Raw genomic sequence first — 26,412 nt, 5'->3', positions numbered from 1 at the left:
TTTTAGTCTTTGATCCTAATTGTACCGTTTTAGTTACTGTTGCTTTAAATTCAAATGAGTTTGTGCTCCAGCCCTAATGTGAAATGAGGGTAGAAGATAAAAATGCCTTTGTGTAAGCATAGCAGCAAATTCAGACAGCTGCTTCTCAGTAAGGGCTGTTTATGCTAATGAGGGAGAGATCATCACTAGTGGGTGGGGCTTTCCTCTTCTGACTGTATGTTCAAAGAGAGAATGTCAATCAAAGTGTTTCAGCAGACTGTTTTTATCTAGTGTGATTATAAGAAATATATATATTTTTTTCCATTCAAAGCTGGTTATATTCACACACTGTTGCCCCACAACTGTTTAAACCCCTTATAAAAGTGATTTTTGCATAATAGGTCCCTCTTTCAGTTTCAGTTTCAGTTAATTTGCACTGATCTGCAGCTTGGCTTTAATGACTCTGTTGCCATGGTAACTTATTCTTCACAATTCAATTCTGGGTTACAAACCAAGGTTTAGCCAATCAAATGTTTTCCAATAGTATCTGGATGCAGACTTGGATTTGCAAACTGAGTAACACAATCTCACGGCAATACGTAACTTTTTGATTTAGTGGCTAATTCGTATGAATTCATACAATCCAATTGCTCATCACACGATGACGTTTGGGTTTAGGGGCAGGGTTGGGTGCCATGCCTCCTTTTTAAAATCGTACATTTTCGCACGACTGAACTTGTACAAATTCATGCAAATTAGCAACTAAACTGACAAAACGTAAAATGTTTATGTTTTCTGGTGAGATCAGGCTGAAACTGACACATGCAATGTCAGACACAATGTACTTAATGGAGCTAGTGGCATCACTGCGTGTGGTAGGGTTAAGGGTTGGGTTAGGTGTGTGCATTAAAATCATTACTTGCAGCTCACCTATAGCAACTGCAGACTTCATGACATGCAGTCAAGACACTCCTCCGGTTTCTCATTAAAGTTCAGTAAAGTAAAATTGTTTTAAAGATAAAATTGTCTGATTTAAACAAAGATTATTTTAAATGTTTATGTAATCACATTAATAATATCTTTTTCATTTTGCTGTATAAATGTTTTTAAGTTCTTCCGAGTTTTTTGTAATTAAATCTTTGACTGTGAATTGCAATTGCACCGACTTTCTCACAAGAAGTCAATCACGGTATTGTTCTGATTCCAGGCATGTGATTGGCTGCTTGCTACTGATGTCCTGCAAACTCCGGAACAAAGCCTGAGTTAACAGAGAAAGTTGAGAGTCAGAGTCATAGTGTTTATAATTGCCTGATTCATGGTTTAATTGATTAAGCCAACAATTTGATCAATTTTCAAAGGAAATTACTTGTTTCATTTACAGATTCCACTTTGCTCCAATCCAGGCAGAAATTTTGGACCAAACTATAATTACATATTTTCATACTATTGATTATCATCACATTGTTAATGTGTACAATTATGTAGATGTTTCAAATTTTCCATGTCATCTCCGTGACATTGTCACATCATTCTTATTGACAATTTATATAATGGTAAAAATGTAAAAAAAATAAATTAATTAATCAATAAATAGATTAAATGTATGTATTTATTAAATGTTTTGCTCGACAAAACCTGTTTAAAAATATTACAACTACAGAAAACCTCATTCAGATGAAACTGCTTTTGTAAAGAAATGTCGTAGATTACCCTTATCTAAACATATGCAAATGTTTGTTTACATAATTATACCAAAATCTTGACATGGGCTTTGAGAACGAGGATTACTTTTTAAAATGCCATTTATCATAGCAAAGCATAGAAACGCCTTGAACTGACATTTAATTTCTCCACAACGTGAATATTTGATATCTAGTTCAGAAATGTCGAGTATGTGATGCTCAAGGCTAACAGATAACCTGTGTTTTTTTTTTCCTGTGCGGCGGGGTTGTTGTTATCCACTGTTGCTTACTTCGCGCGCGCTCAGTTGGAGATCCCCAGCTCCTGTCAACGCGCCTCTCTGCAGCTGCGCATGCGCCAGGAGCTCCCCGTGCCCACAGACTTGTCGCTTTGAGCCTAGAGCGTGCGCGGGTGGCACACAGAAGCTCCCGGGCAGCCAGATCGCGACGTTACCATGAGCCTCCCCGTTCCACCGGCTGAGACTCCACGCGCAGAGAGTGCCCACCTGACGAGAGCAGCGCGACACCCACAGCCGCACGATGCCCGGGGGAAAGAGAGGGCTGGTGGCACCGCAAAACACTTTCCTGGAGAATATCGTCAGGCGCTCGAGTGGTGAGAAACACGCTTATGTTTATGAAATGCATTTGGTCACTTATTAGCCTAGTATTTACACTTTACAATGCACTGTAGGATATAGTTGTATAGTTAAAACTAAAAAAGTCTTTATTGTGGAGTTTTTCACATGTATTCGTATTGCAATTATTAATATTGCATTAAGGTGAGCATGAAAAAGCTTTAAGTTCATCATTAATTTTAAATATTTTAGAGACTGCAGGTCTCTGAGCTGTGCACACTGATTTCAATGCATTATTGATTTATTTGTTCTTGAGGCGACTTTGAGAGAAATACTGGTTAAATAAAGTCTGTATTCACACAGTAATATTTCTTTAAATGGAAAAGCTGTCCTTATTGCTTAGCGTAATCTAATAATAAAACAATATTAATACATCAGTGTAATGTAGATTCATCAAGATTAATTCATCAGTGTTATTTTTATCTTGCTAAATATTAATTCACATTAATTTATTTTTTCGATTAAGCCAGTTTTTCCTTCGTTTTACAAAAACAAAATGAGATGAATAGTCTCTCTCTTTTTTTTTATTTATTTTTTTTTACATCTGGAGCAATTAGTTAAATCTAAACGGTAAATGTTCAGCACTCGCTTGCATGATTTTGCATCGTTAATTATATCTAATTTGGTATAATTACACATTTCTCGTTCACCTGATTAAAACGCACACAATACAATTTCACTCCACATCTCTGCGCCAGCAACACATCCGAGCTGGCATAAAAGCAGTCTGGACGTAAAATTTCGGACTGTTACATTTATGACCACTAGAGGGGCGTCATCACTCCTCATTTCCCATCACAGCAGTGGCGGTTCTAGACTAGAGTATTTGTGTACTTGTACTTTTAGGGGGCACACTTCAACATACTGTACACCACAAACCACTTTAACAATTATTCACAGTCATTTTTTCATGTACTGTATCACTGCAGTTTTTATAAACAAGCTAATTAATAACTCAAATTAATCTTTCATGTTCATTTATTTGACAAGTAACTTTGTATTGTAGTAGCCGGATAACACATTTCTAACATTCTAACAGGTTCATCAAGGCACATTTTTGCACCTGTAAACTTTAACAGATACAGTTGAAGTCATTTTTTGCCCTCACATTAATAAAATAATGTTTCCCAGAAGATCTTTAACAAACCAAGCACATCACAGTATTTCTTTTAAAAAAATCTTCTGGAGTCAAAATAAGTCTTGTTTCTTATAGTTTGTCGTGAATAAAGCAGTTTTAATTTTTAGATTTTTTAAATTTTTTGAAAAGCAATTTTTTATTTTTTTTTATTTTTTTAAAAGCAATTTTAAGGTCATTATTATTAGTCTCCTTAAGAAATATTTACTGTATATTCTTTGATTGTCTAGACAACAAATCATTTATAAGATTACTTGACTAATTATTCCAACTTTCCTAGTTAACATAACCTAGTCTTTAAATTGCATTTTAATCTGAAAACAACTATCTCGCAAAATAACTAGTCAAATATTATGCAATTACTGTCACCATGGGAAAGACAAAGAAGTAGTTGTTAGAAATTAGTTAGTTAAACTATTATGTTCAAAAACATATTGTAAAAAAATCATGTGTTTGAAGACTTGTGCTTTATGTCAAGACTAAAAACAAAAATGAATGAAGGCAAAACTAAACGACATAAATATTACTTTTACATGAGCGTGACTGAAAACTACATTTTACCTGTGTTTCACCTGTCTCCCTTGGACTTGCAGACTGTTTGTAAATTCAAACCTTCATATCCTAACGTAAAACTATATACACTAATAATTAATAATTAACTAATAATAATAATAATATGCATAGCTGATGATTCCTGTATTAAAGGTTTTTTAAAATTGCTATTGAAAACAAAAGTCTAATATAGTTAACAGTGGATGTTTCGATAGCGTTTCACAACATGAACATGACTGAAGTTGAATTTATTTCATTACCTGTGTCAATTTGGGTCTTAACTTCTGACGAATGTGGGAAACTAATGCGCGCAGCACCGTTGTTGACAAAAGTCAAGGTAAAGCAGAGAGAGCAAGTGTGCGCGAGAGAGGCCTCAGTCATATCTTCACTGATGGCTGATCTCGCTAGTTGTGACCCAAAAATACCCGTCCAAATTTAGGGGGGCCAGAGAGGGGCCAAGCTTGTTCAATAGTATCTGGATGCAGACTTTATGATGCAAGCTGAGATTGCATCACTCAGCGATGCAATGTCAGACACAATGCACTCAATGGAATGAGTGATGTCACTTTGACGGGTAGGGTTAGGGGTGGGGTTAGGTGAGCGTTGGATTAAAACCCATTGGATGCAGCTCAGATTGCACTGCATCAGGTCTGCATCCAGACCCCTCTCAGCTTGTTTAAAAGCCCCCCCCCCTCTTAGAACCACCACTGAATTACAGTAAAGGCCCAGATGTACATAAAATGAATCCATGTTTAGTTCTTGTTTTTCTTATACAAGTAACATTGAAAGTAAATCTAACAATAGGTTTAAAAACATTCCATCCACATTCTGCAGGACATCATTTTGTGAAATGATAACGTTTTGAATAAATTTTTTTTGTGGAGATTATACCAGATGTTCCAGCAGATCAGTGACTGTAATAAACTGTGAAGCAAAGATTAGGAATGCATGAGTGCTTGTCATTTCACTAATTCTTTTCTCTAAACCTTCAGAGACAAGTTTCTTGCTGGGAAACGCTCAGATTGTGGACTGGCCTGTAGTTTACAGTAATGACGGCTTCTGCAAGCTGTCTGGATACCACAGAGCAGAGGTCATGCAGAAGAGCAGCACATGCAGGTGAGTGATGGTTGTACACATGACAGTAGAAATCCGGAAGACCATATTAAACAGTTCATGCAGTGTGTTTGTGAATTAGTTTGTGCAATACATGCTTCAATCATTCATGTATTTATTTCTAATTAGTTAATTCTAGTTTATTAATAAAACACATTTAAGTTTTCAGTGTTTTGAGGGATATTTAGTGTATTCTGACCTTCTATCCTCTGATTAGCCATTTCAGACATTACTGTCGATCAAACTACAAAAATGGCATCTAATTGGACTTTACTTTTAGGATATTTGTAGATACAAACTTCTTGCACTTCACATCTATCTGTGCTTTAGATCTGCCAGTTTCAGACTGTTAAATAAAAAAACTTTCTAGCATAGACTGATTGCCACGATTATGCATTCACAATGGTATAAACTGTTATGGGGGGTGGGGGGGGGTCAAATGTATATATATAGTATTTGCCATTTTAATAATTTACAATATCATTTAAAATACTGATCAGAGTGAACTATTTCTCAGTATTAAAGGGCTGACCCCCCCCCCCCCCCCATCAATCGTTAATTAAGGGGGTCAATCCCCCTCAAACCCCCATGTAATTCGCACCCTGAGGTCATGCTATACTGAAGAGTCCTGCGGTACCTTAAAGGGAGTGTTCACTCATGAATCAAAGATTCCTTTTAATACTGACCCTCAGACCATCCAAATTGTATTTCTGTCTTCAGTAGAGACTTTAAAGAAGATTTTCAGGTGAAAATGCGGTCCTTGTCGATTCAATAATGCTAGTTAATAGTTACCAGCACTTTTAGAGTCAAAATAACATACTTTCTCAACAAAATTAATACCTATAGAGAAGTCGTGTTGTTAATCAAACAGGTAATTGCTGGTGCTTATCCTGTTATGCTGTTACAAACTATATAAATTGGAACAATATGTTCATGTGTTTACTGCTCTCGCCTCACAGTAAGAAGGTCGCTGGTTCAAGCCCCAACATTCATTGAATCAGCATTTCTGTATGGAGTTTGCATGTTCTCCCTGTATTCGTTTGGGTTTCCTCTGGGTGCTCCGGTTTCCTCCACAGTACAAAGACATGCAGTACAGTTGAATTGAATAAACTAAATTGTCCGTAGTGTATGAGTGTGTATGAATGTCTCCTAGTATTGGGTTGCAGATGTGTAAAACGTATGCTGGATAAGACCCCTTATGAATGAAGGGACTAAGCTGAAGGAAACTGAATGAATGTCCATGTGTGATGTCTCAGGTTTCAATCATTTGACAAGGCTGTTGGTTAAAGGTAGTGTAGTTGCAATTGTGTGGGTGGTACGCTTCTTGATGGCTTCTCCCCAACGTAACTCTCCCCGATGTGGAGAAAAAACAGTGGAGGTGGACTCGTCAGAGAACAATACATGTTTCACATTGTCCACAGCCCAAGGTTTTCGCTATTGCCAAAACAAAATGAATACCTACAGAGAGGTAGGACACATGTAGTGTTGTACTTGCTGGTGCTTATTCTGAATGCTGCTGAAAAATATATAAATTGTAACAGTAAGTTTATGTGTGTGATTTCAGTTGTGAACTATTTGCCGAGGCTGTGGGTTAAAAGTAGTAATGTTTTAAATAATGTATAGTTGCAAAAGTCTGGGTGGTACGCTTCTTTTGGGGCTTCTCCACACTGTAACTCTCCCCGATGTGGGAAAGACAGTGAAGGTGGACCCGTCAGAGAACAATACATGTGTTACATTGTCCACAGCCCACGATTTTCGCTACTGCCAAAACACATTGAATACCTACAGAAAGGTAGGACATTTGTTGCGTTGTTAATTAAAATGGTACTTGCTGGTTCTTATCCTGAATACTGTTGCAGACTACAGTATATAAATGGTAACAATACGTTCATGTGTGCAATCTCAGTTTTGGACCATTTTCCAAGGCTGTGCGTTAAAGGTATTAATTTCCTAAATAATATGTCGTTTCATGCACAGACATATTATTTCACTGTATTGTCAGGAGCCATGGGTATTATTATTTATTCTTTTATTATATGAATCATCAAGGACCACAGTTTCAGTTAAAAATATCCTTTAATGTTCTGAAAAGTAAAGAACGCCTACATTTTTAAATAACCAGAGGTGAGTAAATTAATTTAGATTTAAATTTTTCATACAAATTAATTTAATTTTGTGAGGTCTGTCCATTAAAAGGGTTCATTGTATTTATTATAAGACCAAGAAGTAATTGTCAGACTTCTGTGGTTCTGCATCACTTTGACTCTGATAACAGATGTGTTAAAGGGCACCTAGGTTACCCCTTTTTTCAGATTTAATATTAGTCTTTTGCGTCTCTAGAATGTGTATATAAAGTTTCAGATCAAAATACCCATCAGATTTTTCATTATACCTTTTACAAGATGCTGTCTTATACTGATTTCCAGCAGAGGGTGGTTTTGTCGTACTGCGCCTTTAAGCTTTTTCTTTCCCGCCCACTATTTCTACATGCCTCCTCCCTCAGCTGCGTCAGACAACAGACAAACTTAAAGGAAGAAGGTCTCACGTAGAGTTTGTGAGATACTACAGTAAGAACTAACCTTTACTAATCAGTATTGTGAAGTTGCATTGATGAGTCACACACAATATTGTTACAAAGTTAACGCGCGTGCGCGCACACACACACACAAACACACACACCGCAGATGATACACACACACACACACACACACACGCAGGCAGGCAGACAGACAGAGCGCGCTTAGCCTAGTTAAGGCTAACCTCAAGTGTGGATATCTGTTATGCTAATGTACAAAATAAACCTGATTTAACTTCCACAAACCAGGATTGAAGCGTCTTCTTTTATAGTTGTTCTGACACGCGGCTGTGCTGATGAAGTAAAGCTGAAGTAAAACACTGTAATTAATTACACACATACTCTGTTTTAAAACACTTTAAACATGTGAAACTTACTCTTAATCACATTTGATGATGATTGCTGATCCTAGCGAACAGAACAGACATTTTTTTTTCCCGTTTGCTTTGTGTATGTCTGCCTGGTCTTGTTGACATATACACGCGACTACTGGAACATGTTAATGCGCGCAGCTGTCAATCAATTCGGTGGGCGGGGGGAATCGCACACCTACGTAATGGTGCGATCGATTTGAAAACAGCTCCAATTGGCCGACCCTTTTTTTTGTAGTTAAATTGAAAAAAAGGACTGGGTGTGTTCATATCACCCCAGTATGACGGTCTATACACTATACCAACACACAGATCTGTCCAAACAGCTTGAAAAGTAGATTTTTTACCATAGGTGCCCTTTAATATGAAAATAACTGCTTATTCATTTATGATCTATAGATTTTTATGAAAATGGTGAAATTATCTTTTTGGCCAAGTAATGATCTGGCATACTGTGATGTATCAAACAGTCCAATTTCACTAAGTAGCTCTCCTAAAATGCTGTGTCATGCATATACCCTCTTCCATGTCCTCCATGCCACACTTTCTTCCTGCCATGTTCACAACTGACGATTTCTTTAGTCATTAATACGTTTTTATCTGTGCTGCAAAAGAAACAAACATATGCCATATTTGGTCTTGCTTTACGTAATGTGTGAGGTGTGTATTTATTTCTGAAAATCTCTGTACTGTTTAATCTTTATTGATTGTTCCATGAATTTCATCTGTTGGCAAATTTGAAAAAAGCTGACTTTATATTGAGATTTATGTAGGTTATAATTAATACAGGGAGGGATGATTATTTAAAGGGGTCCTATTATGCTCTTTTAAAAAGTCTTGATTTTACTTGGGGGTGTATCAAGAACATGATCCCATGGTAGATGGTTAATAAAGTCATTATTTTGCCCATAATTTACATGACTGCAATATCTTTCTCCCGAGCTTGGCATAAACGGCTTGATTAGCTCTGGTTTGATGAAGGACTGCCCCCCAAAATGAAATGTGTTATGATTAGTTAACTGTTCTATTGCATTGTGATTGGTGAATAAAGACAGTGTTTCAGTTCTGCCACACCCCTTGTTAAATTGCCAAGATTCGCTTGTTTGGCAGAGGCTGGTGTTGAACCAGAGAAAGTTGAGCGGTTGACTTGTCAGATCAAAGCTTATCAGTGTTTTTTATTGATATACAGTACATGGGTTTCGGGTTGTGGGCTTTTGAATATATACAGTTGAAGTCAGAATTATTAGCCCTCCTGAATTATTAGCCGCTCTGTTTGATTTTTTTTTCCTAGTTTCTGTTTAACGAAGAGAAGATTTTCTCAATACATTTCTAAACGTAATAGTTTTAATAAATCATTTCTAATAACTGATTTATTTTACCTTTGCTATGATGACAGTAAATAATATTTTACTAGGTATTTGTGAAGACACTTTATACAGCTTAAAAGGACATTTAAAGGCTTAACTAGGGTAATTAAGTTAACTAGGCAGGTTAGGGCAATTAGGCAAGTTATTATATAATGATGGTTTGTTCTGTAGTTAAACAGCCTCTTTTATTTGTTTATATTTTATTTATTTTGTGAGAAGTTGATGAGTTTATTTGAGGTAAATCCAGAAGCTCTATTCTCTCCCTTGCAGTGCAGACTAACATGGTAGCCCCCATCAACCAGCATGTAGAAACTAATATGATTATTATTATAGATGTTCAAACAAAGATGTGTTCTTAAACATATTTGAGAATCAGAATATGAATATGAACTGAGAATATTGGCCAACAGGATCATGCATAACCTCTGCATGCACAGATATATATAAGACATATCAGAGTGACAACGTTATTGTTCTTTTGCACCTCCCAAACATTCAAATTTATATTGACATGTCTTTGTAACATCTTAAACCCTCAATGTGTCAAATGTGTAACTTTGTAGATTACGCACTGCAAACACAATAATGTAAAAAAATTGAAAAAAGCATAATAGTACCGCTTTAAAAATGATGCTCGGCACTAACTGTTTTTTTTTTCTAAATGCTTTATTAATGTCTGACTGAATAACCTGTCTGTAGTTTTATGTATGGGGAGCTGACAGACAAGAAGACCATAGACAAGGTGCGACAGGCCTTTGACAACTATGAGTCCAACTGCTTTGAAGTTCTGCTGTACAGAAAGAACAGTAAGTGGGATTTTAAGCAAACATGTGCAAACTTTAGGCAGAGCTGGATAGATTACTTGCAAATTAATTTACTTATGAATTAGTTTCTGATTACAAATTACATGATAAAATTTGTTGTCTAATCAAACTACTGTTAGATTACATTTAGGTTACTAAATGTGTTACTTAGTTACTTTTTATGGAAAGTAATGCATTGTATTACTTTTGAGTTACGTTTGCGTTACTTTTTCTTACCTGGCTAGGTTTGATTTCTTTTAGAACTTGCAATTGTTTTCTCATCTTTTTTTTTAGAGAAGCTCTGCATTTAACAGCTACCTATATAACCTACATCTTCATTTTCCTTTAAAGAAATGTAGGATAAAATTATAATTGGAGAATTTTCTGAGGCCAGAGCTACACATACTGTACAGTATATACAGAATAATGAAAGCATGTAAAGTAATTTGTTTGCTACTTTTGTACGTTTTGTGTTATTAGTTAAGTAAATGCACTGACCTCTGACATAAAGATTGCAATTAATTTATTAAATAGAGAGAAGATTCACGCAGCTTTTCCTACTGCAGCAAATTACTGTTGATGTTTGGTGCCAGTTATCCAGGAATTCACGATTTTGTTCTCTTTGACTCGTTGGATGGAAACGCTGCTTTATTTGCATTTAACGACAATTCACTTCTTTTCTTTGATTAGTTCAAAATAACAAGAATCCTTAGCAAAAAAATAAGTCTCCAGCCTGCCATTGTTTCTGTTTCTGACTGTCTGTAGTGATGACGAGCGAGTTTGTCATGAAACTGTTTGCATCTTCAGTAAGTACTTAGTTTTTAATATACCGGATACCCATTCTGACTCGAAATAAACCAATTTCCTAAATTATTCAATTACTAGAAGAGTATGTTGACTTATCTGCTGTGAAAAAAGAGATCTGATGCAGATGATGATGATGATGAGTCCGAGCCGACTGTCTGTTCCCTTGCAGCACGGTCTCTCATTGAGTGTGTGATTCAACTCGACTAAGGTCATTTTTATTCCGCAATGTATTTTGTAAAAGCCAATTAAGTGAGGTAAAACGTCACTTTTTTTTATTAACTCAAATTATGTGACTTATTTTTAAAAGCAATGCGTTACTTTACTTGTTACTCTAAGAAAGTAATAGTAGTACACAACATACATTATTTATAACGCTTTACCGCCAACCAGGGCTTGACATGAACTTTTTTTAATCAGCAGCCACTGTAGCTAGTTGTTTTGCAACGTTACTAGCCACTCATCGTTTTTACAAGCCACAATTTTGTTGTTGGGAAAATACACTTTAAATGCATTAATTTGACTTTGACGTGCTAAAATTACTTGATTTAAATGTTGTGTTATGTCTGCATGCCTCGTCATTCATTGAACTTTTTTGTGTGTTGTGAATGACCTTGCTCAATGAGCATTTGCAAATGAGTTTTATAGTTTCACGTTACAATTAGTTTTATTTTTCTAGCCACACCAAATTAATTATTTCCTTGCCAACATTTTAAATAATGTGTCAAAACAAGCAAAATATAGCTGCATACATAGACTTTTTATTCAACAAACATATTTTTAAAAAACAACAACTGACATTAAAACAAAGATTGTTATAAAACAGTAGTCTATCCAGATCACCAGTTAACTGAACATAAATGGAGTGTTTATCTCCTTTTAATGCAATTGCAAAAGATAATATTTAAACCATATTAGGTGTATATAACTGTAAGCAAGAAAGCAGGTGAACAATACCATGTGCATTAATAAAAAGATGATCATGTGCTTGATCACAGTTAACATTAAACCCATCAATAATATGTTTAAAGAATAGTTAAAGCGAAAGCAGCAAACGCTGTTGCTTATAGATCTGTTGCTCTTAAATGCAGCAGGACTGTGGGTGCACGAGCATCGCTTATTGTCCAGTCTATTTCAAAGAGAACCGATCACACCAGTTGCATTTCCACACACGGTTGCTTCGCACAAGCTAAGGGGAGCGTGCCTGTGTCTCACCTTGCGCATGATCACCCTTTACTCTGTATTCACCTGCTTTCTTTTGCTCACGCGTGAACAGTAATTTTACCAGTTAGTCGTGTTGCTTCTCGATTCTGAGATCATATTTGTACGCATATTGACAAATGATCATAATTAATAATTCTAATCTTTAGTGAATGGTTAGCACTGGCAATTGAAATAATATTTTCAACCAGCCAAAGTGGCTAGTGAGAGAGGCTGTCTAACCCGCCCAAGTTGAAATTTACCCGCATTAATGTCAAGCCCTGCCCCTAACAGGTAAGATAATCTTGTACTATTTTGACAGAAACAAAGAAATAAATATAATTCATTTTTTATACCCAACATTTTCCATTTAAAAAGCAATGCATGGACAGTTAATACTTCAAAAAACGAACAATAATAGACTGATAGCAGCACTGAATAAAACACAATCGCATCTTATGAATTTAAAAACATTTACTTAAAATTGAGTGAACTTAGAAAACAGCAAATCATTTCAATATTGAAAATTATGACATTCTCAACAATATCACTGCTATGACTTGTCATCCATATAAAGTAACTATAGTCTGATTATGTATTAATAAAAAAATTGTTTACTCTAATTACTCGTTATGTAATCCAGATTGAATGTAATCCATTACTACCCAGCTCTGCACATCTCTGAAGTTCTTTGTTACAGTATTGTGGAACTTGTGTAATGTCTAGTAGAAGTCTTTTAAACTAAAGACAATCTTGTTAAGCTGATTTTGCTGAAATTACAGCTATGCTGTATATGGTTTAATTTAAAAGATGTAATCCTGGTGCTGTCAGAAATCATACGATGATACTAATTTAGACCTCTGACCTCTTACAGGAACCCCGGTTTGGTTCTACATGCAGATAGCGCCAATCCGCAATGAAAATGACAAAGTGGTTCTGTTCCTGTGTACATTTAAGGACATCACCGTCTTTAAACAGCCTATTGAAGATGAAAGCACCCGGGGTGAGTTTAACACCCACACGCATACATAAATATATACATATGCTGTTGAAACAGTACACTTGTTATGTCAGCCATGCATAGATTTCTGTTTATAAGTTGCATAAATAGTGTGTTTGTTTAATATCATACAGATTATTTTGAGGCCGAAATTTAAGCAGACATGCCAATACTGCTTGTTGTACTTGAGCTTTTTCTGACAGATGAACACTTCCTCTAGTGTGCTCAAGTCATATAAATAAACATTTGTTTATGATCGGCAAGCATTGCCAGGTTTTTTTTTTTTTTGGCATTCATGCAGAAGTGTTATTTTGTTGCACTTGCGCGTGTGTGTGTGTTTGATTGTTTGTTGGCGAGAGCTTGTTTATTGGGCTGAATAATGTTACATAGAGTCTGATTCCAACACTCTCAATAGTGCTGGCAATAGCCATTGTGAATTTGTGAAACTTGTGCTAAACTAGTCTGTGTTCCCAGCACAAAATAAAATTAATTAAAAAAGGTAATCGTGACTTACAAGGCAGGCTTTGTGATATAACATCTCACACTTTTTGAAAATCTTTATTGTTAGAAAAAAAGAATTAAAGGTCAGAATTGTGAGAAAGAAAGGAGGACATTACAAGATAAGCCTTGACAATTGCATTTTTAAGAATGAAAGTAAAAAATGTGAGATGGAAAATCCTAATTGAGAGGGTATCCGCGGGTCTTAAAGGTTCAGGACACACTGGAGAACTTTTTTATATATATATTAACAGATTTGTGTGTGTTGAGCATCAGTTAAGACAATGTTAGCACCTGTCAGCTGTAATTGTGGGGAAAACTGGATAATTTTGAGCTTTTGTAAGCTAATTTCAGCTTCCGGGTTTAAAATGATTTTTGGGGCGGGACCAAAATCAGCGACGTAGCGCAGTACTGCAAGTGCAATGATGACACGTCGGTTTCTCATTTTTATTCATAGCGGAGTTTTCTTATCCTATGAGAAGAGCCGGCTGCTTAATTATTCATGAGACCTGCCAGACCTGCCAGAGTCAAGCCCGAGCTGTAAGACACGGACCCAAGCACACAGTTTTTAGCCGTTCATGAAGGCTCATATGCGTTTGTTTCCATGATCCACGGGGTTTGTTGCATGTTTTCCCCTGCGATCTTGTCAGGGCCGATCATACAGCAAAGCTGTGTGTGTGCTGCTAGCATATTTGTCGGGAGAGCAGCGCGAGAATTAGAGAATGGCGGACGCTGTCTTTTATCAGGAGTTCGTTCACATTCAGACACATCACTGTGCTGCTGTGTTTGCCTAAATCCTCCAGATTATCAGCAGGGCTAATGGTTAAAATAGACAGGTCAGGAGTCTGCTGGATACAGGGATTGAGGGAGAAGTCCTCATTTATAGGGTTTACATGAACACACTTATCTTTATAATGATATAAATTGTGGTTATGTGTATATGAAATTACGAATAACAAATGTAGCAGGGCATGTTCATTTCTTTGCATTTTAACTTTGTAAACTTTAAACTAATGCGTCTCCCCACGGTTTGTCTTAATTTTTGAGCTAATTGACAACAACAGTTGTTCGCTTACGTTCTTCCCTGCTGGCTACGCCCACTCCTGCCCGATGCTCGCGGAGCTCCACGCCCATTAATCATGCATCTTTTGAAAAAATTCTGTAGTAGACTTTAACTGAAAGTGGGGGGTGTCATGGCCCTTTAAAAAGTCTTAATGTCTTAAGCTTCAAAAACAAAATTTTGTTTTGCTGAAATATTGTCTTGTGGGTCTGAAATCATTTTTAAAAAGTCTTCATTTTTCTATGTGCAAGTAAAGCTGCTCGATCATACTGACACCCCATTACCAATAACCCATCTCAAAACCTTTTTTTTTAAATATTTTTTTTTATATAAGTTATATAAGTTTTATTTATATAAGTTTTTAATTGCAAAGAGATACAGTTTACAATAGCTGTTAGACATTTATTTCAGCAAATTCACCTAAATAAATTCTTTAACCAGGCAGAGAAAACTAAAGCAACACATCCCTTTATCTTATATTAATAGAAAAACAATTTACAGAATCAACTAGGCCATTAGAAAAAAATTTGTGTTTACCCCTGTATAAGTCTAAATTTTAATCTTAATGGTCTTAAAAAGTCTTAAATTTGGCTAGAAAAAACCTGCAGAATCCCTGGAGAGAAGAAAACTAAAAAAAATAAATAAATAAAAAATAGATAAATAAATAAATAAAAATCTGAAATGTAAACATAAAATCTGAATTTTGGAAATTATTTCTTAAAGTTTAAAGAAAAAAGTCAATGCTGGGTTGGAATTGTGAGGTATCTAAAGTGAGAGTCAAGTCATTTTCCAAAAACATTTAAAATATACTTAAAGTTTTTATTTATCAGAGATTAGAAAAGTTTCATGTTTTAGGTAGAAATAAGAAGTGTTTTCAACATTGATGACAAATGTTTTTTGAGCACCAAATCAGCATATTAGGAGGAATTCTAGAGTATCATGTACATCATTTGTAGCATACTAGCTTAAAGATATCTTAAAAACGAGCAATACTGATACTAACATCTAAAAAACATTATTTAATATCATGGTACTTTTAAAATTTTGCTTTAAAACGTTTATTAAAGCAAAATACTAAATTGTGTTTCCATTGTACAGTTTTTTTAGGGTAAAATGTATTATGTGTCTTTCACTCAGTACGTAAATATCTTTTAGGTTGGACCAAGTTTGCACGTTTGACTCGAGCGTTGACCAACAGCAAAAGCACCATTCAGCAGATCACGCCTGTCAGCAGAACCGACGTCACGTCACACAAACCCTCCAGACTTGCAGAGGTAAGAACACACACACACACAGTAGCAGCATTTGCTTACATCCTTGACTGTGCAGTACAAGGTTATACAAAACTTCATCTAACGGAGGACAAACTTGAAATAGAATCACACACAGGACGCTGCTGTAACGCAATCTCACATGTGTCTGTTGGACAGCGCAAGTCTACAGTGGGCATCCAGAAGCTGCTATTAATAATTAACACTGGTGAAGAGTGGATATGTGTGTCCCATAACCTCTGTTCACTTTTTTCGGCTTTCCTCATTTGTTGCTGTCACTGCTGTGTTAAGACGAGGTCATTGGGTTATTTTATATTATATTAATTGAGTATTGTTTTGTGTGTCAGGAAGCTTTGGATTGTCTGAATCTTATGCACTGTGAAGAGTTTTTGTTTGTGAACATTACAAGAATCATAGTATGTTGCAGGAAACAAACATTGCTTTACTGAGATTTTAGTTTCTCATTTCCCTTTGCTTGGTAAAATGATCCAGTTAAAGAATCAATTTGAACTTTCTGTCAGATGTAGGTGAATTTTCTCTCTCAGTAGAACATTAAAGAAGATTTTTAGATTTTCAAGAGGCGGCATGGTGGCTCAGTGGTCAGCACTGTCGCCTCATAGCAAAAGGGTCGCTGGTTTGAGTCCCAGTTGGGTCAGTTGGCATTTCTGTGTGGAGTTTGCATGTTCTCCCCATGCTGGTTTGGGTTTCCTCTGTGTGCTCTGATTTCCCCCGCAGTCCAAAGACTTGAGCTATAGCCCAGTACATAATTTTTCGTTTAATAGACGTCTCATAGACATCTAAACATAGACAGCTTGGCTAAAACAAGGTTAAACTTGGGCTGTCAATCTAATAGACATCTAATAATAGGCCAAAACTAGACCAGTGTTCAAATAGACAGACTAAAAAGACTTATATGTGTAGTCATTCATTCCTGTTTATTTGATGATTAGTCTAGTTTTGGTCTATTTTTAGATGACTATTAGATTTTCACTTACAGCCTAAATTTGTTTTAGCCAAGACGACTATATTTAGATGCCTATTAGACATCTTTCAAAAACAAAAAATGCTTGCTGGGAGGTGAACTGAATAAACTAAATTGCCCGTAGTGTATAAATGTGAATGAGTATGTACGATTGTTTCCCAGTACTGGATTGTGGCTGGAAGGGCATCCCCTGTGTAAAACATATGCTGTAATAGTTGGCGGTTCATTCCACTGTGGGACCTCTTAAGTAGAGATTAAGCCGAAGGAAAATGAATGAATGATTTTCAGAAATTGAATACAGTTCAACACAGATCAAAATTAATACCAATGGTGCTCTTAATGCAGATTAGGGTTTTTATGCCTAAAACTTAACGACTATATAAATGATGAAAACAACTATTTTCTACATTTAAAAAATACGAATGTTTTAAATGAATCTTTTAAATTGCTTAACAAATTGTTATTGTACCTCTTTCATTTCCATTTCATAGCAGTGCCTCAATTTTACAATGATTTAAAAAGAAAATCTTCAAGAAAATGAAACCAATCTATCTTTTGATGCCAGAAAATCTACATTTTAGATGCTGATTTGACTTTAATGCACATTTATTTTTGTTGTATAAACTTATTTTACACTATATCAAATATAACAAATTTTACACTGAACCATTTCTTAGCATTCAAAATATAACCACCTGTTTTGCATTCAAATTCTTTTCTTGCATCTCTATTAGACATTTTTTTACAAAATTTATAAATAGAGCAGATCGATACAGCATGCGATCTCAGTCTGTCTTTCTTCTTCCATACTCTTCTGTTCGTCTTTTTCTTTCAAAGAGGAAATTGTGTTCAGTCTCTAAGTAAAGCAACTTTGTTATACAGACATGCAAGTGTAATGGAGGCCAGCTAGTAAGTGCTATGCAGGTAAACCTCACCCCTCTGACCTCTAAAGGTGCTCTGGCAACAGACACTAGAGGCCATGGTCTTATGCCTCCTTGTTAGAGCAACCGACTCCCATTGGTAAGGTCGCCGGTTCGATCACAGCTTGGAGCGGGTTGGGTGGTGTAGGACCGGTGGGGTTACACAAAGTATACAATGAACAGTGTATTGTCCAGGCAAGCCAGAGCTAGTATCAATATTGAAACACACACACGTTCCTGAGGGTTTTTTTTTTTTACATTCATTTTCATTCTCACATTATTGCTTAAGATATCTAAATTTATATGAATCATGGTGCATTGTGCATTCATTTCCCTTAAACTGGAATGATATAGAACACGTTTAATTTACAGAAAACTGAATCCATTATTAATGCAAAATGATATAATGTGATATGAGAACATTTGATTCAGTTACTGATTGTTGTTTAACTTCTTATTAAACATTTTCAACCACTAACATAGTTGACATGTTTCTCTTTTTTGTGCTTTAGCTCAAGATGCTAACCTCAAACCAGATACCACATGGGATGTCACAGAATTTGATGTATTTTCCATAGACTCTAAAAGAAATGGATGTTGTATTCGTGGCGTCACTCATTTGTTTCTAGAGCAGTAATGAAGCTACAAGTAGGCGTGGCCAACTGTCGCCACTACTGGGGGGTGACCAAAAAAGGGCAAAGAGGCGGAGCACTCCCAATACTTCATTACCTGTGATTCGTTTGTGTTCTGACCACATGTGCTTGGATGTACACTATATTAATAAAGTGCTTAGTCTTTTAAAAACACTGTTGTAATACATTGTGCCTCCAAGCATTGTTCATATGACGTTCCAAATGCTTAAAATATAGTCTGTCTTAGTAAATCCAAAGCTATTTATGAAATCAAGGCGTAACACTGTATGACAATGTTTCAGATGACTGTTTTTTAGCCTACAGCTAATCAATCTGTAAGATTTTGGAGTGCATTACAGTTCTAAAGAAAAATATAAATGATAAATTATCTTAAACCAAATACATTTATAGAAAAGATATATAAGTGTATAATTTTACTCACCTGGGAAATGGAGGCCACTTGAAAGGTTTGTGAGCACAATTAAGTGCACACAGCATGCCATATTATCTGATAATTGTAGGAAATAATTCCAAAAGGCAACTGACTGTGTAAAACCACATAAAACAAATCAAAAGCACAATATATATATATATATATATATATATATATATATATATATATATATATATATATATATGCCGAATTCATCGGCTAATAACCCAGAATCAGCTGAGGTGACATGATAGTAATTAACAAGACCGAGCTGTCACTCAAGTGGCCACGCCCTTAAGCAGACTTAATATAACTTAATTTAAAGGAAATAGATGAGTTATAAAAAAATCACCTCCTCACAGTTATTATGAAGGGTAATATTAGCTATATGAACCAAAATTGTTCCTTGTACCAGGCTGTGAACACCTTTTTTCTGCTGTAAACTTGGCCATTTTAACTGTGAGGTCAATAGAAATTTGCTCTATTATGGAGCCAGGACTAGCAAAATTTCAGTTTCCTTCAGTTACTTCCGCATTAGCTTCTTGAGGGAGAGCGGAAGGTTGCTGTTTGGTATTTTCTTCATATTATAGTTTTCAAAAAGTAAATTTCACTGAAGTATCACAATAATCAACACAACATCACGGCAGTTTGTAACTTTTTGATTTAGTGGCTAATTTTTATGAAACTCATTCCTATAATTTAGTATGATTTTCTTATCCCTCAGTGATGGTTGGGTTTAGGGGCGGGGTTGGGTGCCATGCTTCCTTTTTAAAATCGTACATTTTCAATCAACTAAACTGCTATGAATTCGCCACTGAACTGACAAAACAAAAAATACTTTTTCATATACGATCAGGCTGCAATAACAAATTTGACGTATAATTAATCTACTGTTGATGTAATTTAAAGATTTTGTAAAAATTAATGACAACAATAATTGCATGCCTTAACACCTTCTAAGAGTTTCCTGCCAGAGGAAGTGACATTACTTGGAGCAAGTCGTATGCTTTTTCTGTCAGTGTTATGCCTTTTTAGAACTGATGTAACAGAGTTGACCACAATGTAGGGACAGTCAAAAATTTTTCAATTAATGAATTTAGTAAATACCAAAACATAGAGTGACAGTCATAAATACTGTAGATATAGTGGGAGTTCATGTTTTTAAAATAAATCTCTAAAAACTCGTATAAACATTTTTTTCAAGATAATTTGATATCATCTGTTATTATTGAAAACATAAACTGTTTTAATAAAGTTTTAGTTTTTAAAAATGAAAAGTTTTATCTTTGTGAAAATGTAACCATGCATCAAATTGAACATAAATGCTAAATCAATTCATTAATATTCATAAACTTGTGAACTTTGGTGTATTTTATTTCTGTTTATCTCCTCAGAGATCCTTTATCTCTTTTTGCCTTGTTTGTCTTTCTCAGGTGCTTCAGCTGGGCTCTGATATCCTTCCGCAGTACAAGCAGGAAGCCCCCAAAACCCCGCCTCACATCATCTTACACTACTGTACCTTTAAGACCACCTGGGACTGGGTCATCCTCATTCTTACCTTCTACACTGCCATCATGGTTCCTTACAATGTCTCCTTCAAGACCAAACAGAATAACGTCACGTGGCTGGTTCTGGACAGCGTTGTGGATGTCATCTTCCTCGTAGACATCGTGCTTAACTTCCACACCACGTTTGTCGGGCCTGGAGGAGAGGTGATCTCAGACCCCAACCTGATCAGGATGAATTACCTCAAGACCTGGTTCGTTATAGACTTGCTGTCCTGTCTGCCCTATGACATCATCAATGCTTTTGAAAACGTGGATGAGGTGAGCGGACCTGTTATTTTGTTGCTTTAGACCAGTTTCTGATACACTGTGTAAAGAAATGTTCAGTTCCACACAATTCATTTATATTGTCCCAATACAAATCGATTAAGTTAACTTAATTGTTATAGGTTGATTGAACATAAAACAATTAAGTTGTTCCCACAAAAATCTAAAGAATTTTGTTGTTTCAACTCATTTTAAATAAGCAGTTTGAACAAACAGAAAAAGTATTTTTTTGAGTGTACAAACAAAAGGAATTGACCCTTTGCTAAACCACACCCAAAAACCGCCACCCATCAATCGTGGCTTAGCAACTGTAGCCATTCGCAGGGGCTCTGTCAAGCTTTCGAGCGAGGGAAACAAGCCAAAGTGTTGTGCATGTGGATTGTGCAAATTTGAAACCTGTATCCTAAAAGTTTAGACAGGGTGGTGGAAATTTTCCCCTTTTCAAAACCTAAAACCCAAGGGGAGAAACGCCAGAGTGGATCAAGCTCAGTGAGGGGCGCTAAAGGAGCGGAGTTAAGTTGGTTTTGTTTCGATTTTCCTGACACATTTAATGATAGGCTGACAGCAATAACTCAAACACCTCTTACCCTAAAAAGATCTAAACTGTGTTTCCTACAAAAATGCAACACAGGTTATGTTTCCCAGCTGTCTTTTTCCTTTTTTCCGCTCGATATTATGAGCATTGCTCCTTTTAAGCCCTCGCAATAGTAGTCATACTAAAAGCAATCATATTTCCATCTGTTTCAAGCAATGAATATTTGAAATTACATATCAACAGAACAAAACCGAGATGTGATCACAATCTGAGCACTTGTGATCAATATACTTCACCCGCAGCTGTTTTTAGTCATTTGTTTGTTTTCATCTGTCTTTTAGAGATTTTGTCATTGGTGACGGCTTTATACCGGGTTAGTGTCTGCTTTTATATTTGGTGTCAGATTAATATTTGCTGGTAGGGAAAATCTATTTGTTCACTTTGGCTATTTATACTTTAATTTGCATTTCAATTTATTTATTTATTTCTTCCACTTAACTGGAAATTAGAATAGAAACTGGATAAAGAGCACACAAACATACTGACAGTTACAATTACTGTACATTGTTATGGGGCAATGATGCTAATATTTGGCACAAATTCATCAATTTTCCCTTTCTGGCTGCTCTTTTTATGAATGAATGATGTAAAAGCACTGTCCATGCATGTTTCCTTGTTGGTTAGTAACGCTATATTTCATTGCACAACAATTAATCTATCAGGCTTTTTGGTTAAAAAAAGAGAAATCAAGGTTAATTTTGTTGTTTTTAGATTATTTTTCACTGTTCACCAAAAATGACTAATTTTATCCCTGGGAATGTCTGACACCGGCGCAAACACATTGTAATAGACGTGCCAGGCACGAAAGCTTGACAGGCATAGCAACAGCAACTAAGGAGGTCGGGGCTTAGCGAAGGGTCAATTGAATGCTTAATTTGTGGCACTAGGAACATTACCTGCAAAAACACGTGAGCTTCACATGTTAAAATCACAATAGAAACAAATATTTAAACAACAAAATCATCAAGTCCAAGGCACATGAGAATTAAATGAAAAATATAAAAGAATCAGACTGCATGATTTTAGCCCTGATTTTGACTCACAGACAGGTTTTGAAAAATCGCTGAAAAATGTCAGAAATCACAGGACAATTAGTGCTCGTTCTTGTGAGTAACAATCACACAATATGTGCAGGTATGTGTAAAACTAACCTGTCTCACGACGGTCTAAACCCAGCTCACGTTCCCTGTTAGTGGGTGAACAATCCAACGCTTGGTGAATTCTGCTTCACAATGATAGGAAGAGCCGACATAGAAGGATCAAAAAGCGACGTCGCTATGAACGCTTGGCCGCCACAAGCCAGTTATCCCTGTGGTAACTTTTCTGACACCTACCGCTTAAAACCCCAAAAGCCGGAAGGATCGTGAGGCCCCGCTTTCGCGGTCCGTACTCATACTGAAAATCAAGATCAAGCGAGCTTTTGCCGTATTGACCCTAACATATTTTAAACCTTTCAACTTTTCGAAAGTGCATGATTGAACAATTATTACCTTTGTCTGGGCTCCTTACAAGTACAGTATACACTTCTGAAGATAATGCTTTAGGGTTCTTCTTTACATTAATTTAAACTTTTAAAGAGCTTGATAGTTTTAAGAGAGTTTGTTTTGATTCTTTTCTTACAGTTTTTGTCTTGTTTCTAGTCCAAATATTATAAAATTAATAAATCAAGAAGCATTTTCATTTCAGAAAGAAAAAACTTTTTCCTTAAAAATGCAGTATATCTGCCAGTGAGGTAAGCAAAATAACCTTTTTTCTTTTCTTTTCTTTTTTGGCTTACTTTATCATTGGCAGATTAATTTGCTTGGTTTAAAGAGAAAAAAAAATTCTAGAAAAATTAACTTTTGTAGTTTTTTTGTACTAGAAAAAAGACATAAACTCAAAGTAAGAAAATCATTTTCTTACAGTGTGAAAACCAGAACTGCAGCAACAGCTTTCCCTCCAAATGAATATCGAAATATGGCAGAAAGAATCTCAGTGAAGAAAGTATCCCTTACCCTTTTGACTCATTACAAGTCTGGTCTATTTTACACCTTATTTTGGCCAAGTTTATGTGCTATTAAGCATCTCAAATAAAACAGACCTATAAGTTCTGTCAGTTTACTGTTCCCCATATGCTCTCACTTTATCAAGTGTGTTCCTGAAAACCTTCAATTACTGCCGGACTCACAGCATTTTTAGCATCTTTGCAGTTGGTGTTTGTTTATGTGCAGCTGGAGTAGCATTTACTAGACAGAGCCATAGTTCTCTGCCAAGCTCTACAAAATATTGCATGAGATTTTATTATGAGATAGTCAAATAATGAAATTATTGTTCAGCCCTATCATAAGGGCCAGGGGGGCAATGGCATATTCAGATTGACAGCTGCTCCGCCCATTAAATTTTAGGCTACAAGTAAAACCCTGCACAGTAAGTAGTAAGATCTGCTGAGCGGATTTCAGTTGTGTGCTTATATTCTATGGTGTGCAAGATCACAGTCTCCATGCCAGATAAATCAGATCTACCCCCAGATCCAAGATCCAGTCAGAAAATATCTGTTTTGCTTTGGGTCCAAACAAGCAGCCAGAAGAGTTGTCTAATACCCAAAAACCTGTTAACAGCAAGTCTTGTCTGGTAACTGTCTACAAACCAAAATCTGTTTTAACAGTATTCTGTCAGCCAAGATGAGCAGAACCATGAGAAAAAGTAATGATGAAAAATTTGTTTATTGAATAATTTGAGTATAATTTTGGATGTCATCTGGCCAACAAAATCCAACAAATGTTAATAAAAAAGACAGATTTACAACATCATAATGACATTTTTGAAATTGAGACATTCTCTTATATCTAAATCTTGAAAATAAATATCCATTGAAAAATCTATTAAATTATGATTATTATTATGATGATGATGATGATGATGATGATGATGATGAATTTTTTTAGTACAGGTAGCGCTCCTTTGAAATAAATCTCCCGCTTTCACTTCTCATTCTACTCGCGGGAGTGATTCGTTTGTCAATGAATCTTCGTTTTGAACGACTCATTCTCTTAGCCGACAATAATACAAGTTTCTAGCACCGCAGTGCCTTGTTGTCATATTTAATTTACATTGTTTGCTGATTTTATTCAACCAAACTAGCATAAGACTAGTATTTAGTGTGAGTTGGTGCTACTTTGCCTTATGGTCAGTGCAGTAAGAGACTGTATTATCATCAATAACATTACTTGTTTAGCACAAATGTTCCTAACATACAAAAATGTAAAATGCTAAACCTTACCAATGAAATGTTCTGCCTTTATACTTTGTTCTCTTTGTTTGCTGGGTACAAATATGGCAGTGCTATTGACATATGCTCAGGGTCCGTATGTGATATCTAGTGTATGCGCTATAGGTAAATTGAATAAACTAAATTAGCTGTAGTATATGACTGTGTGTGTGTGTGAATAAAAGTATATGGGTGTTTCCCAATACTGGGTTGCAGCTGGAAGGGCATCCACTGCATAAAACATGTGCTAGTTGGCGGGTCATTCTGCTGTGGTGACCTCTGAAATAGAGACTAAGCTGAAGGAAAATGAGTAATAATAATAATAATAATAATAATATTTATTATTATTATTGTTACTTGTACCACACAATTTTATTAGCTTATATACTGTAATAAAATAATACTAGTATTGTATAATTCAGTAAATTAATTTTTTAATATAATAATATTAATATAAATATAATTTAACAAATTTTTAATGTAATACTATTATTGTATAATTATTAATAATAATAATAATAATAATAATAATAATAATAATAATAATAATGAAATGGTAAATACTTTAATGGCAAATTCTATAAGAAGTATAATTATAAATTACATAGCTGACTACTAATTATAAAATATTATAGACATAAAAAATAAATACTTGCTAATAAAAGAATAACAAAAAACAGAATGCAATAAAAGGTTTTGTTGCTTTTATAAAGCAGAAGAATGATTGCTGCTTGTATCATGAAATAATGACACTTTCAGCTGCCTAAATTCACATTGCTATTTCTATCTCATTTACTGTAAAATTGTTTGCTTGATTTTGAAAGTAGGCATTGAGGTCTACAGCATTTCAGAAAACTTCAAATTTCTGTCTTCACTGGTCTGTGGTTGTGCCATCTGAGACTGAGACTAATAAAAAAGAAGCCTGCTCTTTATTGATTGGTCAAATACTTAATCACGTCTGATTGTTGGTAAAATTCTTTCTCCTAGAAACTGAACGGTTTACAAAGTCATATCGTCCTTTGCATCCTCTACTGGCTTATGTTGTATATCCAGAGTCTCTCCAGGTTATGTGCTTTGGGATAGATATTGATTAGTGCACAGTCGATCGTTCTCTCTTTCACACAGGAATCGGAGACAGCTAAATCCTAGACACACACCTGTAAACTCATTTATATTGAACACTAGCACACTTTCATTCATATTATTTTCCCTTTGACTCCCTGACTTTTCTGGAATTTATATTGTGAATCGTTTACATTAAGCTTTTTAAATTAGTGTCTTGGGGTATAAGGTAGTCCTAATTTCTTAATTCTTAAATCAAAAAGAATTGTCTAGACAAGAAAAAAATTGTCTTGTTTTCAGAAATTAAGGGCCCTATCATACAACCGGCGCAATAAGGTGCAAGTGCATGGCGAGCTTTGTTGCTATTTTTAGAACAGCCCAACTTTAATTTTCCTTTTTTCCCACCACATTGTTTAAATAGCAAATCCATTTATGCCACTTTGAGCTCATGGGTGTGCCAGTTTAAAAAGGATGTGTTAAGACACATTGTTGGTGCATTGCTGTTTTGTGGAACTGAAACAGACTGCGCCATTGACCATCTCAAAGCTGGTCTAAAGTCTAGCGCTGGGCTCATTAGTTATGTGCCTATGCAGGTTTAAACCATTACACATTACTTAATACATGCAGGATGTACAGCAATACACAAATATCTTTACAAATGAAAAAA

General features: G+C 35.5%; 1 protein-coding gene across 2 annotated transcripts in view; it reads left to right on the top strand.

The window, feature by feature from the left end:
* The first annotated feature begins 2,037 nt into the window (after positions 1-2,037).
* The window catches only part of kcnh5b (potassium voltage-gated channel, subfamily H (eag-related), member 5b), an 81,232-nt gene continuing 56,857 nt past the window's right edge, over positions 2,038-26,412 (top strand). For both annotated transcript variants that reach the window (XR_015506235.1, XM_087279639.1), the window contains exons 1-6: positions 2,038-2,271; positions 4,973-5,096; positions 10,106-10,212; positions 13,088-13,216; positions 15,927-16,045; positions 20,443-20,835. Coding sequence is in view for 1 of the 2 variants with exons in the window: in XM_087279639.1 (XP_087135765.1) it covers positions 2,199-2,271; positions 4,973-5,096; positions 10,106-10,212; positions 13,088-13,216; positions 15,927-16,045; positions 20,443-20,835 (945 nt within the window). In the remaining variant the exon portion in view is untranslated. The remainder of the gene's footprint in view (positions 2,272-4,972; positions 5,097-10,105; positions 10,213-13,087; positions 13,217-15,926; positions 16,046-20,442; positions 20,836-26,412) is intronic.

Source organism: Danio rerio, chromosome 13, assembly GCF_052040795.2.
Source record: "Danio rerio strain M-AB ecotype USA chromosome 13, GRCz13ab, whole genome shotgun sequence".
NCBI lineage: Eukaryota > Metazoa > Chordata > Actinopteri > Cypriniformes > Danionidae > Danio > Danio rerio.
The sequence above is the reverse complement of the archived record's forward strand: the minus strand, read 5'-3'. Positions and strand labels throughout refer to the sequence as shown.